Genomic DNA, 20,744 nt, shown 5'->3' with positions numbered 1-20,744 from the left:
CCAATAAAATTCATGGACATCGAGATCCATGATCATAATCATCGACACACATCTAGTATTCGTAGTATTTACACGTATCACTGGCTCTGGCCGAAGGAATGGAAATATGTATCAATATTGCTAATACAGAAAAATGTGCCATTAGCTGAGAGAAATATTGAGAAAATGGTGAAATTTATCAATTAAACAATAAACAATCAAATATTGCTAATACATATATACACATATATACACAAACGATCAATGCATGTATGCATGCATACACACATAAATGCGACGTATGTATATATACACAAACACATGCATGATCCATTCATCAAAGCATGTATACAAACACATACATGCATACATCCATGATTCATCCATCCATCTTTACATGCACACATATACATATACATTGGCGATACAAGCAACATCTGAAATTTATAGGGTCGAGAATATCTTATCATCAATGCATGTCCAACACCCACGTAGCCAAATGACCATCCCCTCTCATATGGGCCCACTTGGATTGAACTGATCAAAACAGAAATAGGCACATCTGATGATCAGGATTATTCGACCAGAGACAATCCAGATCATCCACGTAGGTAGATAATCATGCACAACAGCCAGCGCAGCTTTGGTGGATCCCTGGATAAACCGAGGTGGGTTGGATCCCTGACCGTGGAGCCCACTGTCATGTGTTTGTTTTATATCATTTTAGGGCATGATACCAAAAATGAAGTATATCTCAGGTGGATGTCCATCCGTTTTGAATATTCATTTTTGGGCATGATACCAAAAATGAAGTAGATTTCTAGAGGACCATAATACAATAAACAGTGGTAATCAACCATTAAAAACTTCTAAGTTTTGGATCAAGCTGATATTTGTGGTCTCTTCATCCGGGTCTTTGTGACCTTATCAACAGGTTGGATGGTAAATAAACATTCTGGTGGCCCCAATGAGGTTTTTAATGGTGAAGATTCAATCACTACTGTTTCCTGTATTTTGGTCCAACTAGGATTTGGATCTGCTTCATTTTCGGGATCATGCCCTAAAATGAGCTTTCAAAATGGATGGACGGTGCAGATGTAAGGCACATACATGACAGTGGGCCCCACAGGGATCCACCCAAACCGCGCCCCCACAACAGCATGGACGAGAACATGCCAGCCATGAGTCACAAGCTTTGCATACTTGCTAAACAAGGAATGTTAACGGATCCTGATCTCCAGCCAATGTTTAGACCGCTGACATGTAGCTCCACCATACCTGCATATGCATACATAACCTACTACTCATTGGCCACCAATCTAAGGGTTGGGATCATCCCCAACATGACTAATCTGATAATCAGTTGGAATCACTAGACAAGCACATCCAAACATGGGGAAACAAATAAAACGGCAGTGAATCTATTTCTCCTTTCAAACTCCTATTTCAGTATTTTATTACACGGAAAAATAAACTTCCTGTGAGTGCACGTATGCATCAAGAAAAACTAAAACTGCATGTAAAGAACTTAGCAAATTAACATAATCCGCATGGACTGACTAATCGAATTATAACAATACATACAACATCCAACGGCTATTATACCATGGGCATCGCTGGGGACAATGGCTCAGGGACCCCACTACTGCCGCTAAGCACCGACACGTTCCCATCTGAATCCACATCCACAATCGCTGAATCCCCCTCCTTGATCTCCCCCGCCAGCATCTTCTCCGCTAGACTGTCCTCCAACAGCCTCATGATTGCCCTCCTTAAGGGCCGGGCTCCGTAGCTTGGGCTATACCCTTCGTCCACCACCCGGTCCCGGAACCGCTCCGTTACCTGCAGCTCAATTTCCTTGACCTTCAGCCGCTCGAACACCTCCCTCAGCATGATGTCGGCAATCTCCTTCACCTCCAGCTTTGTCAGCTGCCGGAACACAATCATCTCGTCAAGCCTGTTCAAGAACTCTGGCCGGAAGTACTGCTTCAGCTCCTCTGTCACCAGGCTCTTGATCCGGTTGTAGCTGCTGTCCTTCTCGTCGTAGTCCAGATCAAATCCAATCCGACGGCCACCCTTCTCGATGACACTGCTCCCAACGTTGGATGTCATGATCAGGAGCGTGTTCTTGAAGTCGACTGTCCGGCCTTTGCTGTCCGTCAGCCGTCCGTCTTCCAGGATCTGGAGCATCATGTTGAAGACATCTGGATGGGCCTTCTCGATCTCGTCAAACAGGACCACAGTATAGGGACGGCGGCGGACAGCCTCCGTGAGCTGGCCACCCTCGGTGTAACCGACGTAGCCAGGTGGGGAGCCGATGAGCTTCGAGACGGTGTGTCGCTCCATGAATTCACTCATGTCAAGCCGGATCATGGCTTCCTCGGACCCGAAGTAGTAGGCAGCCAGCGCTTTGGCCAGCTCTGACTTGCCAACACCGGTGGGGCCAGAGAATATGAAACTGGCAATCGGGCGGTTAGGGTTTTTGAGGCCAACACGGGCACGGCGGATAGCACGGCTGATGGCTTTCACAGCCTCGTCCTGGCCAATGACCCGCTTGTGAAGGGTCTCCTCCATCTTGAGGAGGCGATCAGACTCATCGCTGGAGACCTTCTCAACAGGAATCCCTGTCCAAGAAGAGACTATGTGCTGTATGTCCACCTCTGTCACCAATGGGCCTGCATCACCTGCCTCAGTCTCTGCTTTGCTCATCTCTTTGCCTTTGTCAACTAGGGCTGAGATCTGGGCCTTCAATTCCATTTCACGGTCCCGCAGCTCCCCAGCCTGTAAAGAATATGGCAGTGTAAGCAATGCTAGATACAAACACATGCAGCGAAGATAACAAGAAGCAAGGAAGCAACTATAGCAATAAAATATGTAAAAAAATATTTATTATAAAATTAATAAATAATTCTAAAAATTTAAAATACGGGTAGAAATAAATGAAATTAAACTTTAAAAAATTGCTAAAGATAAAAATTGCCAAGATTTTAAAAAGGCAGTAATATTCATCACAATAATATCATTTGATGAATTTTCTGCAAAAATATTGCAGGATTTTGAAATCTCAGCAATATTGGTCAAAATGGTCAGGGCTACTTATGGCCTTGTTTGGATGCAAAACTGAGGTAGCCCTTAGATTGCATTTACAATCCTTTCGAGTCCGAACTAGAAAGGGAGCCCAGCTCCTCGTCACGAATATTGGGGTGTGGTTGGATGCACATGCTATCGAATTGAATTACAATTGTTGGTGTAATAGAAGATTGATACTTAGCATTCCCATTGAGAGCCTGGCATTCCGGGCTCAAATTGCAGTTATGTCAGTATGTCACGTTCAAGTTGAACTCACCAAAAATATGACTGCAGTTTGATGGCTTCTTGCTCATCATCAATTTTCAAGATATTAATTTCTGTCACCCACTCTCAATTAAAACAAATTGTTGAATTCATTTCGCTTGTGCATACAAAAACAGCCTGAGATAATTACAATCTGATCATTTCCTATACTGAACTAAATTTCTGGCATTCAAGCATTCAATCCAATAGTGCATCTGGATCCAACCCAAGTTCGGGTCAGATTGTCAAGGTCCTCGGGTCAAGGTTAGAAAATGCCAACCTCATTTGGGTTGAGCAAATTCGGGTTGGAATAATCACATGCATTTGAGTCAGGTTGGAATTTGGGTTGGGTCGGGATGGGTTAGAGGTTGGGTCTTCTTGGGGTCAGTTGGCCTCGGTTTGACTCTCAATCCAACCCAACCTGCCAGAGTTGTACCCTTCTGTGCATCCAAACACACCAAAACAAGCTTCTTGTTTGGGGAGGGACAGAAAACAGAACCTGCACCAAAAAAGGCTCCGATTTCGTGCCCTTTTCCTCTCCAAATAACAAGCGAGACAAGCATCAGAACACCCCATTCTGATCTCAACACCACTTTGGCAGTCCAACTTGGGACACCCATTTATTTGTTAGTAAAATCAGATAAGTAACATATAACGATAGTATACCCATCTCTACTATCAGGCATTCCATTTCTAAAATAAACACCGAGAACCACAATGTTATAAGCTTGGGTCATCACAATGGGGGCAAATGGTTGACTCCTGCAACAGTAGTATTAGTAAGAGTACCTTCTCAAAGTCTTGGCCACGGACAGCTTCATTCTTTGCCTTGGTGATCTGCCTGAGCTCTTTGTCAAGCTCTTTGGCTTCCTCGGGGAGCTGCCACAAATAAAGCATGCACCAAATTAAGGAATCAGTGATGAAAAAGGGAAGTGATTGTAAAAATCAGAACAAGACCAATACCTGTGCATGACGAAGCCGAACACGGGAACCAGCCTCATCAACCAAGTCAATCGCCTTATCAGGGAGGAAACGGTCACTGGATCGCATGGAAACAGCTATGAGAAAAGATAAAACAGATGCAAGAAGCATAGAGGAAACTTCGGAATCCGAAAAGCTCTCTGAGGTTTGAAGTATCTGAATGACCCAAATGTGCATTTGCTAATGGGATGAAGGTGATTGAGGGGAATGAGACTAAGCAGGTTTCAATGTTAGGAGAATTGATTATGATTTAGGCAGAACCATTTGATCATACAAAGTTAGGAGATGCTCCACAGATTGAGCATTTGACCAAGTGATCCTCTCATTACTCCACAGATACAAGGCCAGGCTGAAGATTTTTAATCTTTGACAGATAACCTAAAACTCCAGGCTCCTTAAATATCACTTTGTTGTCTTCATGGAGGATGCAGTGAATTACAGGTACAAACTAGCAAGTGATCCTCTCATTACTCCACAGATACAAGGCATAGGCTGAAGATTTTAAATCTTTGACAGATAATGTCAAACTCCAAGCTCCTTAAATATCATTTTGTTGTCTTCGTGGAGGACCTGGAGGTGGGGCTGCAACTTGGGTTTGGGATCCAACCCGAGTTCAGGTCATGTTTTCATGGTCCTAAGCCTGGGTGAGGGTTGGAAAACTCCAACCTGATTTGGGTTCGGGTTGAGCAAATTTGTGTCGGGTTGGCAATGATGACATGTATGTAGGTCGGGTTGGGTCAGTTTAGGGTTATGTCTAGAGGAATTTAGTAGGATTCAGGTTGAGAACCTCGGGTTGGAATTCAGTTGGGGTCGGGTTGAGGATTGTGTTCCCTTGAGATTGGGTTGGGCACAGGTTGAACCTCAACCTGACCCCAACCTGCCCAAGTTGCTCCCCTACCTGGAGGTCAGCAAGCATCGATGCGTAGTGTTACCTGGAACTTCAACTTTTTGGTTTTTCCCCCCATGCGAGACACTGGAGACACTGACACTACTTGACACAGCCAGGCAGTCCAAAGACTAAGTTGACAAGGTATGTTAGTGATGTCATTAAAAAGTTCCACATTTTGGACACTTTACATGACATGTCTCCCTCCCTCCCTTCTGGGTAGTGAATTAGGAAATGCACACATCATCGAAAAGGATCTGTAGTAACCTGATGTACTGATATGACAGTTGTGCAGCAGCAACTAGGGCCTCATCTGTATAACGGAGCTTGTGATGAAGCTCATAACGTTCACGCAGCCCTTTTAGAATCTGTATGGTCTCATCCACGGTTGGCTCAGGCACTTTTACTGGTTGGAACCGCCTCTCCAGAGCTGGGTCTTTCTCGATGTGCTTCCTGTATTCATCCAGTGTAGTGGCACCAATACACTGCACCAAATGAAACAAGGACATTGGCAATTGAAACTAAAAGATATTTTACAATACTTTCTTTTTTCTGTTGGAGATTTTTGGTGCGATCCCCTCAACTATTTCCAGGGAGAGAAAAGGTAGAGGAACATCATGTCTTGGTGCATCAGGACGTGAACAGATCCTCACTGCACAAGCCAAACAGATTCACTTATCCAGAATGCCGATTGATGGAACTCACAGCCCAAAGAATGGAAGATCCCAAACTCTTGATCAGGGACTGCCAATAGATGCCATGCCCATTAGGTCAATGGTGCTGCCACCAGACCATGGAACTTGCACAGACTGATTCATGTTCAGGACCTGATGGTGCCTCGTAATCTCATGAAAGAGAATTTATAAGAATCCAGATTTCAGCTCTCAAACTTTCCATCCCAAGTGATACAGGACAAGTTACATGAAATTTACAATGGTTGCTAAGAAGAAAGCTAGAGACTGGTGAAGCTAAAAGTTACCTGCAGTTCTCCTCTTGCAAGAGCTGGCTTCAAGATGTTTGCAGCATCGATTGCACCCTCAGCTGCTCCCGCTCCGATTAGAGTATGCACCTCATCGATAAAGAGTATTATCTCGTCACTTTGTTTAATTTCCTCCATCAGCTTCTTTAGCCTTTCCTCAAATTCTCCACGGTATTTGGTACCAGCAACCAGAAGACCCATATCCAGGGTAATGACCTGAATTGCAAATAGAAAATTAAATAAAAAGGTTTATCGCATAAAGAATCTCATCACTTGTGGGTCAAAATGAGTTCGAACATAATTTTATAGCAGTGTCCTCTACTCCCCTGATATAATGGAGTAAACAGAATATGACAAACCCATCTATAGCATGGTTTTACTGGAATCGACTCGTTTGGTACCGAATCAGGTCACAACTCGCCTGTGTTGGGGGTGACTCGTGGTATCAAACTGGATCGGCTAATGCGGGATACGAGTTGTCTGAGTCTTAAAACCATTGTATAATATAGCCCTAACATTAGCACAAAACAATTCAAAAGAGAAAAAAAGAAAAAAAGAAAAAAAAAAGAAGGTATCATGAGAAACTAGCATGTAATTTGAAAATGAAATACCATAAGCCATAATCAATGACTCAGAATAGTCAAACGGACTTATCCCTCACTGTCATTGCACTTGTCCCAGGTGAAAGCAAAAACTAAGGTATTTCTTATGAGTTGCAGTCACCTGCACAAGAGTTTCAAGGGGGTAAATGAATCCAATGTCCGTCTTCATTGGGGTCGAGTCATCAGTGATAAACACAAGAACCTCAACAAAATCGAAGTTTGGGCTACTCTCCCTAGTGGATGGTGGAAGATTTCATGTCAACAGTAGCTCTGTGGGAAATTACGGTGCCTCCATAATAGGTAGAGTGGTGTAGGACGACTCCAGCTCGATTAGAATGACATTTCTCCACCCAGCCGAAAATGGAAAGATTCAAATTGGGCAGATTTATGGCAATAAAAACTGGTGAAGTAATCCTTTAGAACCACTTTGTCAGGCCACTGTTATCGAATGTGGGTCACATAATGTAATTGTGCAGGCATCTGGTAGATGCATGGTCCCTTGGAATTAGCTTTTATTATAAATTATTTAATAATGTGACCTCTTCCATGGAGATTGCTTTCAAACATATTCGGAGGGAAGCTAATTCAATTTGCTAATGCATTAGCAAAGGATGAGGCCTCAAGAGTGTCTTGGTGATTCCTATCCATTGTCTTGGTGGATTTTTTTCTTTTTTCTTTCTTTTTTTGAGTTCTTCTCTTTTTTCCTTTAATTGTCTTGGTGGAGTTTTTAAATTTAAACCGCTTTCTTTTAGACCCTGTTTGGATTGTTGGAATCTGTTTTTTTTTAGGATGGAAAAGAAAAATGTGAGTTTTTCTGCTGATTGCAACCACAAAGCAACCTGTAGAAACTGGTTTTTCCATTGTTTTCCTCAAAAAAGGGTGTTTCCTTTTCCTCCCAAAAATAACTTGATAATCCTCACGCACTTTTTGAGAGAGAGATTTCACTTTTTGACCATTGGCCACCACAATACCCTGGAAATTGGGGAAATTAAAACAAACCTTCTAAGGACTTTTTTTTTTTTTCCTCCATGGATTTGCTTGTCCACAGTTTTCCTAAAAAATGCCACATTGTCCTTTCCAAAATTACTTTTTGGATTCCAGTCGTCCAAACAGGCCAATGAATTTAATTATGTTGTTTCCAATTTAAAAGTAAAAAAAAAAATATGATCCATCACCTTCTTTCCTTCGATTGTTTCTGGAACATCCCCAGTTGCAATGCGTTGTGCAAGCCCTTCTGCAATTGCTGTCTTCCCAACACCAGGCTCTCCAATCAGGCAGGGGTTGTTCTTTGTCCGCCTGCCCAAGATTTGGGTCACCCGCTCTATCTGCGGCTGCCTTCCAACAACAGGATCTAGTTTACCCTGAAACAACAAGAAACCTTTAGAAACTTCTTTTATTTTATTTTTTTCATTGTTTACATAGGTAATTTGATTATAGGCAATAGGCATCATATAGAAATTAGAATGGCAAATATACCTCCTCTGCGAGCTTTGTCAGATTGGTCCCATACTCCTCAAGTGTCGGCATCTTGTTGCCACTGCTTCCTCCTCCGACCCCAGCACCGACGGCTTCTGTACTTTCACCCACCATGCGAATAACCTACATGCACCAAAAAAGTTCATATTCTTTGACATGTTGTGGATTCATTTTGAAACAAAGAGGATGGAAGGTCCCAAAAAAAAAAGAAGGGATTAAATACATCACAAGGATGATGACGCTATACAACTTGCCTGCGTACGGATGTTACTAGTGTCAGCTCCAAGGTTCTCAAGCACACGAGCTGCTACACCTTCACCCTCACGGAGCAGCCCAAGAAGCAGGTGCTCAGATCCTATATAGTTATGACCTGAAACATTTGACAAGTTTTAAATAATAATTTTTCTTTCAAGCAAATAAAGCCATAAGCTTTTCTAAATGAGTAAAGGGAATATTTTAGACTGCTGATATTTACACCCACCCTTTTATTCTGCAAACACCCATTTCCATTTTGGAAATTGTAGTACAAAAGTGTATAATTTTGATTTCCAAAAGGGAGGGGGCGCACTCCAATGGTACCACACACGAGTGGGCCCACGTGATGTATCTACACTATCAAACCTGTCTATTAGATGTGTCACCTGCGAAAACCCCTAGCATCCCAAACTCAGCCCAATCCAAACTAAGGTAGGCCACAGAAAAGGGAACGAGCGAGGAGGGAACACCCACTCTTGAATTTCACAGGGGCCCACCTGAGTCTCCAGACAGCTTGAATCCTTGTTTGACCCTTCATTTGGAATGGATGAACGTCCTTGATTATATATAAACAACACGGTGAGCCCCCCAAACTAATCAAGTGCTTGGCTCTAGGGGTTTTCTAAGGTGACGCATCTTATGGACAGGTTGGAATACGTGAAAACATCAATGGATCGCACATCTGCCCGGTGCAGTACCATGGGAGGGCACCCCAAAGGATCATGAGCATCTGCAAAATAAAAAATGATGGGTTTAAATATCAATTCCTATGGTATACTAGGGATTGTTTTTATAGGAAATAAGATATTTTATTGTGCAAATATTAAAAGCTTCACCACAGAAAAGCTTACAAAATTAAAGAAAAAAATTTACAGAGGTTCACCAAAGAGAAATAAGAAAAATACATACAAAAACACAAACCAATCAAAAGATATATCACTAGTGGAGACCCCGTGTTAAGATAAGTTACCAAGGGCACGGGCTTCTTCTAGTGAAAGCTCCAAGACACGCTTGGCACGAGGAGTAAATGGGATCTCCACAGCAACAAAGCCACTGCCCCTTCCAATAATCTTTTCCACCTCCACTCGGGCATCCTTCAAATTGATTCCCATGGATTTTAGAACTTTGGCAGCGATACCAGTCCCTTCACCAATAAGACCCAGCAAAATCTGCTCTGTGCCAACGAAGTTGTGTCCCAGCCGTCTTGCTTCCTCTTGTGCAAGCATGATAACTTTAATGGCCTTCTCTGTGAAGCGCTCGAACATAGCTACGGCAACTCCTCGGCAAGCCTTTCCCCGTGGAGCAGAGATAGCAGCTGAAACCACAGAATGAAAATCACGGCCAGACCTCGCCATCATATCCAATGTATTTGATCCCCGCAATCCTGTGAATCCACGCATTCTCAGGGGTTGTGATCGAATGTTACACATCATTTTGGCAGTTTTTCTTGTTTTTACAGAGCCTCGGAGTCGGCCATGATTTTCACTGACGGCTGCAGGGAGGATTGCTGACTGAACTAGAGCCCCAGCCATGATTCCCACCAAGAAGCAGTAGCTTTGCGATGTCTATAAATATAATAGCCTACAGACAGTGTATGCCAAAGATTAATCACAATATGGTATGCCTGCGGAAGGACAATGTATAAAATAGCTATCTATATTCCATTATTTCAAATAAGAAGAAAAAGAAAAAGAAAAGAAAAAAGAGATGGATTCTATTGATGAAAGTCGGCAACAATCAAAACCTGACTCACAGTCAACAATTTCAACATTAAATTGATTGGCAAAAGGTTCAATACTCTAGCAGCGCACTCAAGTAATGGTACCACTGTAAGCTTACGCTGGTACTGGGAAGATGTGGGGCCCACATGATTTTTTTCGCACCATCCAACTCATTTATCAAATGGATTACCTCAGAAAACCCCTGAAAACTCGAATTCAAACTGATCCAAAACTAAGGTGGCCCACAGTAAGGGAATGCCCACCCTTGAATTTCACAGGGGCTCACCTAAGTCGCAAACAGCCTGAATTGTGGCCTGACCGTTCATTCAACTGTATGAAGAGCCTTGATTATACATACACGACTGGGTGTGCCCTCCATGCTAATCAACGGTAGGCATTCCATCTCAATACGTTACCTGTGTTGTGGCCTACCGGAGTTTTGGACCATGCTGATTTTAGGGCCCCAGGGCTTTTCGGAGGTTACACGTCTTATGGACAGGTTGGATTCCGTGAACACATCACTAGGCCCCACATCTAAAACCACCATAAGCTTATGGTGGTACCGGTACACCACTGGAGCTGGCACCCAATACCGTAAGAAACCAGAATCCCTAACAAATAGAAATTTCTCGAGTGCATATAATCAAATTTTGTGCTTGTTAAGTAGTCGTAACTAGCAAGAAACAGAAAAAGGCATGATATTTGAAGAAATAATAAGCTATATACCGAACAAGAAAAGAGTGCCATACGAATGAAATAAGTGCAGTCTGACACCAAAACCAAGATCATGTGAGTGCCAGCATAAATCCATTAAGAATGCTCAATGATGTTCACTAATGTTCTAATGCAGGGGCATTTTCACACTGAGCTCGAGTGGGGTCACCTGTGGGATGCAGGGGCACACTCGGGGTGGGTGACCCATGCAATTTGGGGCTCACGGGGGAGGTCTCGTGTTCGAGACTCCTTACCACGGGTGATTAATGCGCGTTTCACACTGGGCTCGAGTGCGGTAGCCTGTGGGATGCGGGGACACACTCGGGGTGGGCGGCCCATGTGATTTGGGGCCCACGAAGGGGGTTCGGCCGAGATCCTAACCCATGAGATGTGGAGCCTGAGCCATGAGATAAAGGGATTAATTCTCCATACTCTAACAGTTCGAGCTTTTAGAGCAAGTGGGTAATTGTCCTACATCAAATTGGTATCAGAGCGGGAGGTCTCGTGTTCGAGACTCCTCACCGGTGGTGATTAATGCAGGGGCATTTTCACACTGGGCTCGAGTGGGGTCGCCTGTGAGATGCAGGGGCACACTCGGAGTCGGTGACCCATGCGATTTGGGGCCCACGGGGGAGCTCTCGTGTTCGAGACTCCTTACCAGGGGTGATTAATGCGCATTTCAAACCGGGCACAAGTGGAGTAGCCTATGGGATGCGGGGACACACTCATGAGAAGATCTATATAATCATCAACCTGAGGCTTTGCATGGTATACTCGGGTTTTTAGTTCTAACAATCGGCAACCATGGTTTAGTAATCCAGACCCTTGGTCTACTGTGTCCTACCATTAATATGCTCTAAAAACTCGAAGATTGGCAATCCTAGCCACCAATCTTGAGACTTCTTCAGTTGAATGTTGACTGTTGCTGTATTACTTTTCTCAATTGTTTATTGGTAGGCCAGAACTGAAAGGTAAGATTGTTTTTATCTTTTTCTTTAATGTCCTGGTCTTTTCTTAAGAGTAACGATTTTTTATATCAGAAAATGTATTGCTTTTTTAGAAGGAACCCAAGAAAGGCTGAAGAATACAACCACAAAGGAGACAAACACCTGTGCCAATGCTACAAAGGAGCACATTCAACACTCTCCGTACATCCCCACACCCATGCCCTTGAAATTCCTTGAACGCACTAGCCTAAAAAGATACCTAAGATCTATAATATTCACCATAGTAAAGGTAGAGTGCACTCCACTATTAAAATATGTATTATTCCTTTCTTTACAAAAAGACTGAAGAGAAGCAAGAAAATTGAGGTTCCATAGCCTTTTCTCTCTGCCCCTGATTTCCAAGCTGACAACAATGCAGATAACAAAACCGACAACAACGCAGATAACAAAACCGGCATTAGCCGGACAAACACCTTTGCCAAGCTTTAGATGCAAAAGAACAATTGGATAAACAAAAATCCATGGATTCACCATCCCCAAGGCACATCATCCATTGACAATAATTCTGTGTACTATGTAAGTGATCTATAGTCAAGATCTCGCCAGTCGAGAGAAAGCAACTACTCCCACAACCAACTTGTCGGCACCCCTCTCCTACCACCTTCCCCTCCTACTACCCAAATATGCTACAAGAAAAATTGGACCAAAAACATACTTCTCTGGGTCCATTTCCACACCCTTTTGTACTGCCCTCATAATGGAGCTTGACGCTATTAAGTTGAACCAGCAAATTCATTAGATCAACCACATCTTTCTCCCTCAAAACTTTTACCAAATATGGGTGACTAGACAATCTTGACCCAAATCTTTCATAACATTCAATCACCTCAACCTGATTGTGGGCAACCAATCTACAAAAGGAAGCAAAAAAGGACCATGAACACACCATTCATCTTCCCAAAATCAGACCATCTGCCCTTCTCCAACATCAAGCCGATATGCCCTGCATAAAGAGAATATCCATTCCTAAGATAGATTTCCATAACCTGGAGTTTCTATACCTTGACGATGGAATGGTAAACCATCCATTTTCCCACGGATCATATTTGAGTGAAACCATCCCTTCCATAAGGCCTCATCCTTCTTCTTGAATCACCATAGCCATTATTTATTAAAACCCCCAAAAATAGAGGGGAGAAAATAATACAAAAATGGATGATGAGAAATCACCTTTTTGCTCAAAGACCAGCACCCCCATATTCTCATGATTTCCTCCAACCCCCTAAAAGATTTTGAGCAAGAGGCCCAAGAAATGGTTTTAGCCCGTAATTATCAGCTAATTCGAGCTTGTTAAAATTTCTACCATTGCAGTCTTTCCAGATTGCCCATAGACCTGCTAGCGGGGTCTATAACATTTTCCCTTTTCTACCTTGATTGAGCCTGCTCCATCCTTCAATGAACATCCCAATCAACTTGGGCATCACCCATTCCACTTCTGGACACTTAGAGAAACCCCGACATGCTCCTCCACACAACCACCGGGAAGGCACAGTGGATAAGTAGATTAATGCAAATGGATCAAAGAACTTGGAACTAATTGCAGAAACTGAGTTCTATATACCAAATTCAAAGCATAAAGACGATAGAGGAAAGATAAGTATGCGGAGTCGCTCCCCACAAAGACGATGGAGTCGCGCCGCCGCGAAATTCAAAGAAAACAATTTCTTATTTCATAAAATTATAGCTTCTAGTACATATGCATGACCTACTAGCCTATAAATAGGATTAAGTACATAGGTTTCCGAGCAAAACGCAAACTATCCCTATTTGGTGAAAGCAAACTCCTAATCACATCCAACTACTACAACAAATTGTTTCCTAATACACATGACCTACTAGCCTATTTATAGGCTGAAGTACATAGGTTTCCCAGCGAAACTCATACAATCCCTAATTGGCAAAAACAGTACTAATTCACATCAAACTACTAATAACAAAATGTTTCCTAACATCAATAAAAAACAAACTCATACTAAAACTCCAAACTATGCTAGGACTCGAACTGTGATAAGATTAACAGTGTACGTAATCTAGTGTCACTATAGCATGCTACTATACTAGGATTGTAGCCACACTATAGCACACAGTGGGGAACCTGTTTCTACAAGATTTGATTGCATCAACTACCCCCAGCTTCCAAAAAAAAGAAAACTCATCCTCGAGTTGGAAATTAGTGTTGATCTCAAAATCTGGGGGCCATCCTCACACACCTTATCTCGCTTGGGTGGAAATTGATGGTGAACACCTCCACATTGACTTGGCACTTCACCAGCCAAATGATATTTTTCTTTCTTGTGCACTCAGGTATGAGCCACTTCCTGGAATGTCTCCTTCTTCAACAACAACTGCATTCCTGTCCTTCTTGTTATCTTGCATTTAGCACACTCATCCCACTTATGGTATGAGTCATCCCCCTTTCTTGTTCACTTGCATCACATCCATTGCATGTATCTCACCTTCTTACAGTGAATCGCTCATGGGTTCAAGGACAATCTCAATGCCTCCATGCACAAAAGTGTAAGCATTGGCAAAACCACAATAGTGCACACAGTGATTATACAAGGGCAACCAAGTAGCATATGGCAAACCCTCATTGGTACAACATCACATAATAAAATCAATGTAATATTGTCCCAACGAACTAGTCAGTCGACTCCACTGGGCCATTTGCAATGTCTCGTCATTTAGCGTAGCAACCCTATAAATATTTGGTTATTCTCTGTCTTAATCTTCTATTGCCCAACCAAACTGTGAAGCAAGAACCATGCTGCCACTACTGTCAAGAAGGCTTAAAAAGTTAAATGGGCTTCCTTCACATAATGCCCGTTTCTAAAACATACTAGTACGCAACCTATTTTCTCCTTCCTCTTCCTTAGGAGTTATCATGACGAATTGAATCATAAGTGAGAGGTGTATTTTTATCTTTAACACCATCTACCAGACTACCACTTTGTCTTTATATCGTATGATAGCTTCATATTTTTGCTCTCCACCTTCCAACTCTTGTGGACAATGCCTTCAAAAAGGTTAAGATTCTCCGTCAAGCACACGGTGGTGAAATGTGATTTTCCTTTGACGTTCCTCCTGCTTCCTCAATACCCTGAGAATGATTGTTGTGTAAAATCCTTTGTTTATCGCAATTGGTGATCACAAAAGTTCTTAGATGACTCTCCATGTGAGGTCCGGATTGCAAAGAGATGAACAACTAGATGTCACTCGAGTTGATGTATACCCCCTAGACTAGTAACTATTATTAGTGTTGTCAAAATCCTACAATTTATGATTTGAGTTGAATCTTAAGCAAAAGGATTTGAATAACTTTTTGCATGAATCCTACAATTTTATGATTCGAATCAGACAATTTACGATTCAAATACTTGTTCTCTTTTACTTCCAGGTTTACTTGGCTTCAATTTATGTTTTTAAATTGGTAGGGGCTTTAAGAATCATTTAGAATAATTAAAAAAAAAAACTTTCAAAAAAATAAAATAAAAATTGTTTAGAAAAGGTAAGTCATTTTATTTTGTTCTTTATAAGAGATTAGATTATGTATATTCTCTTCAAAGTTGAATTGTAGAGCTTTTTTTAATGATTTCTTACTTCTTAACTGGTCGAATCACCAAATTGATGTATGATTTATTTGGAATGTTTTCATGCATGGTTACGATCATGTTGACTAGTATGTGTTGTGTGGAATGACGATTAGATGTCAAAATAAGCTTTTTTTCATTGGCCTACAAAATCAAATGCCGCTTTTCCAACATGACCCTACATTCGATTAACAAGAACATAAATTATTAAAGGATCTTTGTATGTTTTGAAGGAATTTTTCTTGAAAGAGAAAAAAAAAAAGAAGGAATGATAAGAATCCTTTAACACTATCTTAACATGGTATTACTTGGTGCATATTGATGGCAAAAGGATGGTTGATGAGCTTTTATTTATTTTTCTTACTAATTTATATTTTTTATATTTCTAAGAAAATCATAAAAAAATATTATGATTTATGACGTGATTTGCAATTCGATACGATAACAATTTTGATAGCATTGATTATTACTTTCTATCTATCCACCTGTGCTTCCCCTACACCCACAATGCAATCAATTCATCTCATCTACAGTTTCTGGTTGGACTTCCCACCATCTCATTCTGAATGTTCCTTCCAAGCCCTCTAGAATAATGAGCTACTTGCTAAACTTCTGATTCCACGAAATCGAACCTCAAAACCAGATCATAGCATAGATATGAATATCCGTATTGTATCAATCGATACGGCTGTATCGTATCCGTAACGGCACGAGCCGATCAGCCCGTACGGCTGATACACCCATAAAAGCTTAATTTTAATTTTATTTAATATATATATATACACACACACACTCACGTCTCCGTCTTCTTTTTTCATTTAAATCATGGAAGAAGCTTAAAAACTCATTTTAGGCTAGATCTAGAGCTATTTTTGGATCAAAACAAATGATTTAAATGGGATTCTACAAATCAAAGCAAAATGGACTATTATGCAAAAATCGTAAAGAAGGGTAAACCTTCACTTTCTTTTTTTATATTTTCATCTTCGTATTGTCGTATTTCAATGTAATGAGCCCTAGTTCACCAAATCAATGCTTGATTCGCGTTCAATTAGGGCCCATTTAGTTGACCTTCAACGAGTCAAACCGTCAGGCAACATTCTCATCCAATAATGGTCCGATACATGGTCAAAACACACAAAAATGATAGATTCTTGGATATCTCATTTTTTTTCCCCTATTTTTCTAATATTTTTTATATTTTTTTGCTTTTAAAAAAATATAACCGATACAGGCCAATACGGCTCCAATAACGATACATGACATCATATCACATCGTTCTTCCACCGGGCCGATATGTCGACTGATACCGACATTCAAAACCATGGATCATATTACCTCTGTGTGTGCTCCTCAATGGTTAGATTGCCCCAAATGCAAATCTAAGAGTTCTCTAAACATTCTAGTTTCATAACCTAATGACAAAAACCTTTACTTCATTTTAGCATTCATCTCTTTCCAATTTAAGATAGGTTGAAGAGCAATAGGTTGCAAGTCTCTCGCCACTGAGTTCCACTATTTCAGGGTTGGCCCTTTTAATTTCAAGGTTGCGCTACAAATTGTAATTTGACTTCCTTGGATAGTTGAAACCACTCAAAGTAATTTTCCATTGTGTTGTGTCCAACCAATTGTGAAAAATGTTAGGATCTACAATACCACCATGGTATGCAACCTCCACTGTCATGTGCCTGATCGGATCTTCTAGGCAATGGGGTCACGTGGCCTCAATATAATATGGATACTACTCATAATGAGAGACTATAGGTGCCTGGGTGCCTTGTTGAGGATGTCAGTGCTGCTGATTTCTTAGGTGGGTCTCATATACATGATTCGTGCCATCTCTACCTAGTGCCGGAAACTCAGGTTGCTTCGAGGGACAATTTCTTAATTCATAAATTCTTCCAAATTGGCATTAAGAAGTGGTTCAGGAGTTCTCTTACTATTGTTTTCCTCCAACACGGGCATCATCATCATCACCACTACCACCACCTTCATCATCTATGCCTTATCCCAACTAATTGGGGTTGGCTACATGAATCCTTTTTCACCATTCCATTCTATCAAGGGCCATAACTTCAATTAGACCATACGTCATCAAGTCTTTCCTTACTACCTCCACCCACGTCCATTTGTGCCTTCCCCTAGCCTTTTAGAGCCTCTAACTTGCACCAATTCACTCTTTTTTCTTCCAACATGGGCATATGGCTATTTAAACCCTTCTAATAATCTGAGAATTAATGGATGGCTTTGCTTTGGTTCTCACTCACCATCTTGGGACTAAGAAAACTCCACTTTTTGTGGGCATAAACTATTCAAGACACTTGGGTAGAATATGTAAAAGGACCGGCGAGACTAATTGAAGACCAAAGGGGGATAGGTATTGAGTTGGCTAATAGAGGTAGTACGGGACATTTTGGGGATGGGCAATCAAAAATAGAAAAGGAAAAAAATCTCCCAAGAGAAAATGCAAAAAGGATCAAACAAAGTGAAGCTAATTGCACAAACTGAATTACTACACACCAGGCATAAATATGGTAAATGGAAAGATAAATGCGGGGTTGCTCCACAAAAGGCTGAATGAGTCACACCTCTAGAAAATATCCTATAGCAAGAAATCAAAGAAAATAATATCTTATTTCTCCTGCTAATATGCAGGACCTACCAGCCTATTTATAACCAATGTACATAGGTTTCAAGTGAAACTCAAACCATCCCTAATTGGTGCAAACACACTCCTAACATATCCAACTACTAATAACGAAGAGTTTCTAAAATAAAAATAAAAAATCCAACTCATACTAAAACTCCAAACTATTCTAGGACTCAAGATAAACCATGCTGAGATTGACAACTGTAGCATCAAAATATTGCACTGTAGCCTGCAGGGAGGAACCCATATCTATGGGATTTGATTCCATCAAACATGGTCCATTGTTTCTTCACATCCTAAGAACAAAATACATCTATTCATCATGATCACTTTCATGTGCAACAAGCCAAAAACAAGCAATCACTCTTGGTGGATGGGATATGACCAAATATTGACCATCAGCATTGCAAGGACACATATTTCTTCCTAAAGCAAATTATAACAACTTCTAGCTAAGGAGCAATCCTAAGCCTCATGATGTAGGCTCACAGCCCAACATAGGGCTCAGAATGTGCTAATTTTGGACTGTTTGTTGCAAAATTTGGAGCCTAAATGACATAGATCACATTTGCCCCTTTTGGAAGATAGGGGGCTGATGTGGAAGACATGATTGAAGATTTTGGGGGCATTCAATAGATTTGTTTTAGGCCAAATCTTTATCAGTGGAATTTTTATTATCTTAAATAAATTACAAATTGATTTGAAATTAATTAATATTGATTTAAAATTCAATATAATAGTTGGGGTATTTTCATTAAAGATTCATAGGAATCATCTTTAGGGTCTATAAAAAGAGGGAGAGGTGTAGGTGACTAGGAGGTAGGCATTCCACATTTTCTGAATCGTGAGTTTTCTTAAGTATTGTAATAGAATAAGTTTGATATCAATAATGTTGCTTCTCCCTCTCTACTCAAATATTCTTATGGGCGTGCTCTTGTTCATTTCTTTGCGATTTGGGTGTCAAGATTTCATTGACTCTATAGCGGGGTTGCACCACCTTGAAATCCCATCTTCTTTTGTTAACCTCAGTCGGATTTGGTGTCATTTTGTCCAGCTCCGTGAAAAGATAGATGAATTGATATATCACCTTGTCCCTCGAACCCCTTCTGAAAATCTGGGTCCAAATCACCGTGTCTTCCATGATTCAATAGCATTGACTGGCCTAAATTTCTTTAACCACCAAACCCACTTTATAGGCCAATACACTCCTAACTTTTTGCTACCCCAAGTACCCATTTTAGAACTTTATACAATCATTTTTCCCCAATATAATATGCCACTCCCGACCACTTTCTAAATTCCTATAGCTCGATTTTGGAGAATTTATTTTCAACCATATCGGCCAATTTCTAAACACCCAAAGCCCATTATTGACGAATTGATTTTTCAATCATATCAGCCACTTTCTAAACTCCCAAAGCCCAATATTAGAGAATTGATTTTTCAACCATGTCAGCCACTTACTAAATGCCCAAAACCCGATTTTGGAGAATTTATTTTCAACCACTTCCTAAACTCCTGAAGCCCAGTATTGGAGAATTCATTTTTCAACCATATCTGCCACTTTCTAAACTCCCGAAGCCCAACATTGGAGAACTGATTTTTCAATTATATGAAAGCCTAGATATTGAAGAATTGTTTTCAATTATTTGAAAGCCTCTATATTGAAGAATTGATTTTCAACCCTATCTATCAAATTCTTTCTAAACTCCCCAAAGCCCTCTATAACCGCTCGTGGTCTGAAAACTCTTTACCAGTGAACCCAATCTAAAAAACTTTCCCAAATCAAGAAAATCTTTACTCACCAATAATGGCGCCAACAAGATAGAACGTATGTATGCATGAAAGGAGAAATCTCCTCTCAGCGAATCGTAACGCCACAAATCTCAATCGACAAATCAATCACCTCAACCAGAATATATATATATATATATATATATATAAAATACAAACCCCGCCTCATTCAATCATCGATGAATTTCAAAAGAAAAAAGCGATTTCCAAAACCCTAACTTCATATATATGCATATAAAATAAATAGAGAATAACAATAAATAGAGAGATATATAGATAGATAGAGAAGCAAGAGAAATGGAAAAGCTTACAGAAATATCCGGGCTTGTTGCCGGAATTACTAAAAAGGCCTGAGAAGAGAAGATAGAGAGAGAAGGAGAAGAGAAGATGGGGAAAGAGGGAGAAAGAGGGTGAAGTGCGCACCCCTTCTTCTCGGAGAGGTAGAAAACGGGTGGATATACGAGGGAATGGAGTGGGTCCCTTCTCTTATATAGGGTTGGGATGAGAGAGAGATGATAAGCCGTTTACGTCTCCCACAAGGATACCTATCCGAGGAGAAGCAGTAAATGTACTCGACCCACACGTGGACACGAGACACACGTATAAGAGATCCCAGCCGCTCATCAGCGGAGGCAAATTGTCTGTGCCCCCACCCTACTGGAAGTCCCTGTACTGGAAGTTATGTGGGGCCCACTATGATGTCCAAGAGAAATCCACTCCGTCCATCAGTTTTTACAGCTCACATTAGAGTAGCGCTCCAAAAATAAGAGGGATCCA

The 20,744-nt window shown here is 41.1% G+C and overlaps 1 protein-coding gene across 2 annotated transcripts; it reads right to left on the bottom strand.

The window, feature by feature from the left end:
* Positions 1-1,382: 1,382 nt before the first annotated feature.
* On the bottom strand, positions 1,383-20,484 carry LOC131246646 (ATP-dependent Clp protease ATP-binding subunit ClpA homolog CD4B, chloroplastic). Of its 2 annotated transcripts, XM_058246993.1 has the most exons (10): positions 20,279-20,484; positions 9,462-10,072; positions 8,491-8,606; positions 8,237-8,359; positions 7,936-8,121; positions 6,159-6,374; positions 5,447-5,664; positions 4,276-4,351; positions 4,102-4,191; positions 1,383-2,760 (listed from the first exon to the last, which is right to left on the bottom strand). In XM_058246993.1, exons 2-10 carry the CDS (start codon positions 10,021-10,023, stop codon positions 1,579-1,581), a joined length of 2,769 nt encoding a protein of 922 aa, XP_058102976.1. In that variant the 5' UTR covers positions 10,024-10,072; positions 20,279-20,484; the 3' UTR covers positions 1,383-1,578. The 2 variants fall into 2 exon arrangements, with proteins under 2 accessions (XP_058102976.1, XP_058102977.1); XM_058246994.1 differs by lacking the exon at positions 20,279-20,484 and having other exon boundaries at positions 9,462-10,089.
* Between the last annotated feature and the right edge of the window lie 260 nt (positions 20,485-20,744).

The sequence above is a fragment of the Magnolia sinica genome, chromosome 5, assembly GCF_029962835.1.
Source record: "Magnolia sinica isolate HGM2019 chromosome 5, MsV1, whole genome shotgun sequence".
In the NCBI taxonomy this organism is placed as follows: domain Eukaryota; kingdom Viridiplantae; phylum Streptophyta; class Magnoliopsida; order Magnoliales; family Magnoliaceae; genus Magnolia; species Magnolia sinica.
The sequence above is the reverse complement of the archived record's forward strand: the minus strand, read 5'-3'. Positions and strand labels throughout refer to the sequence as shown.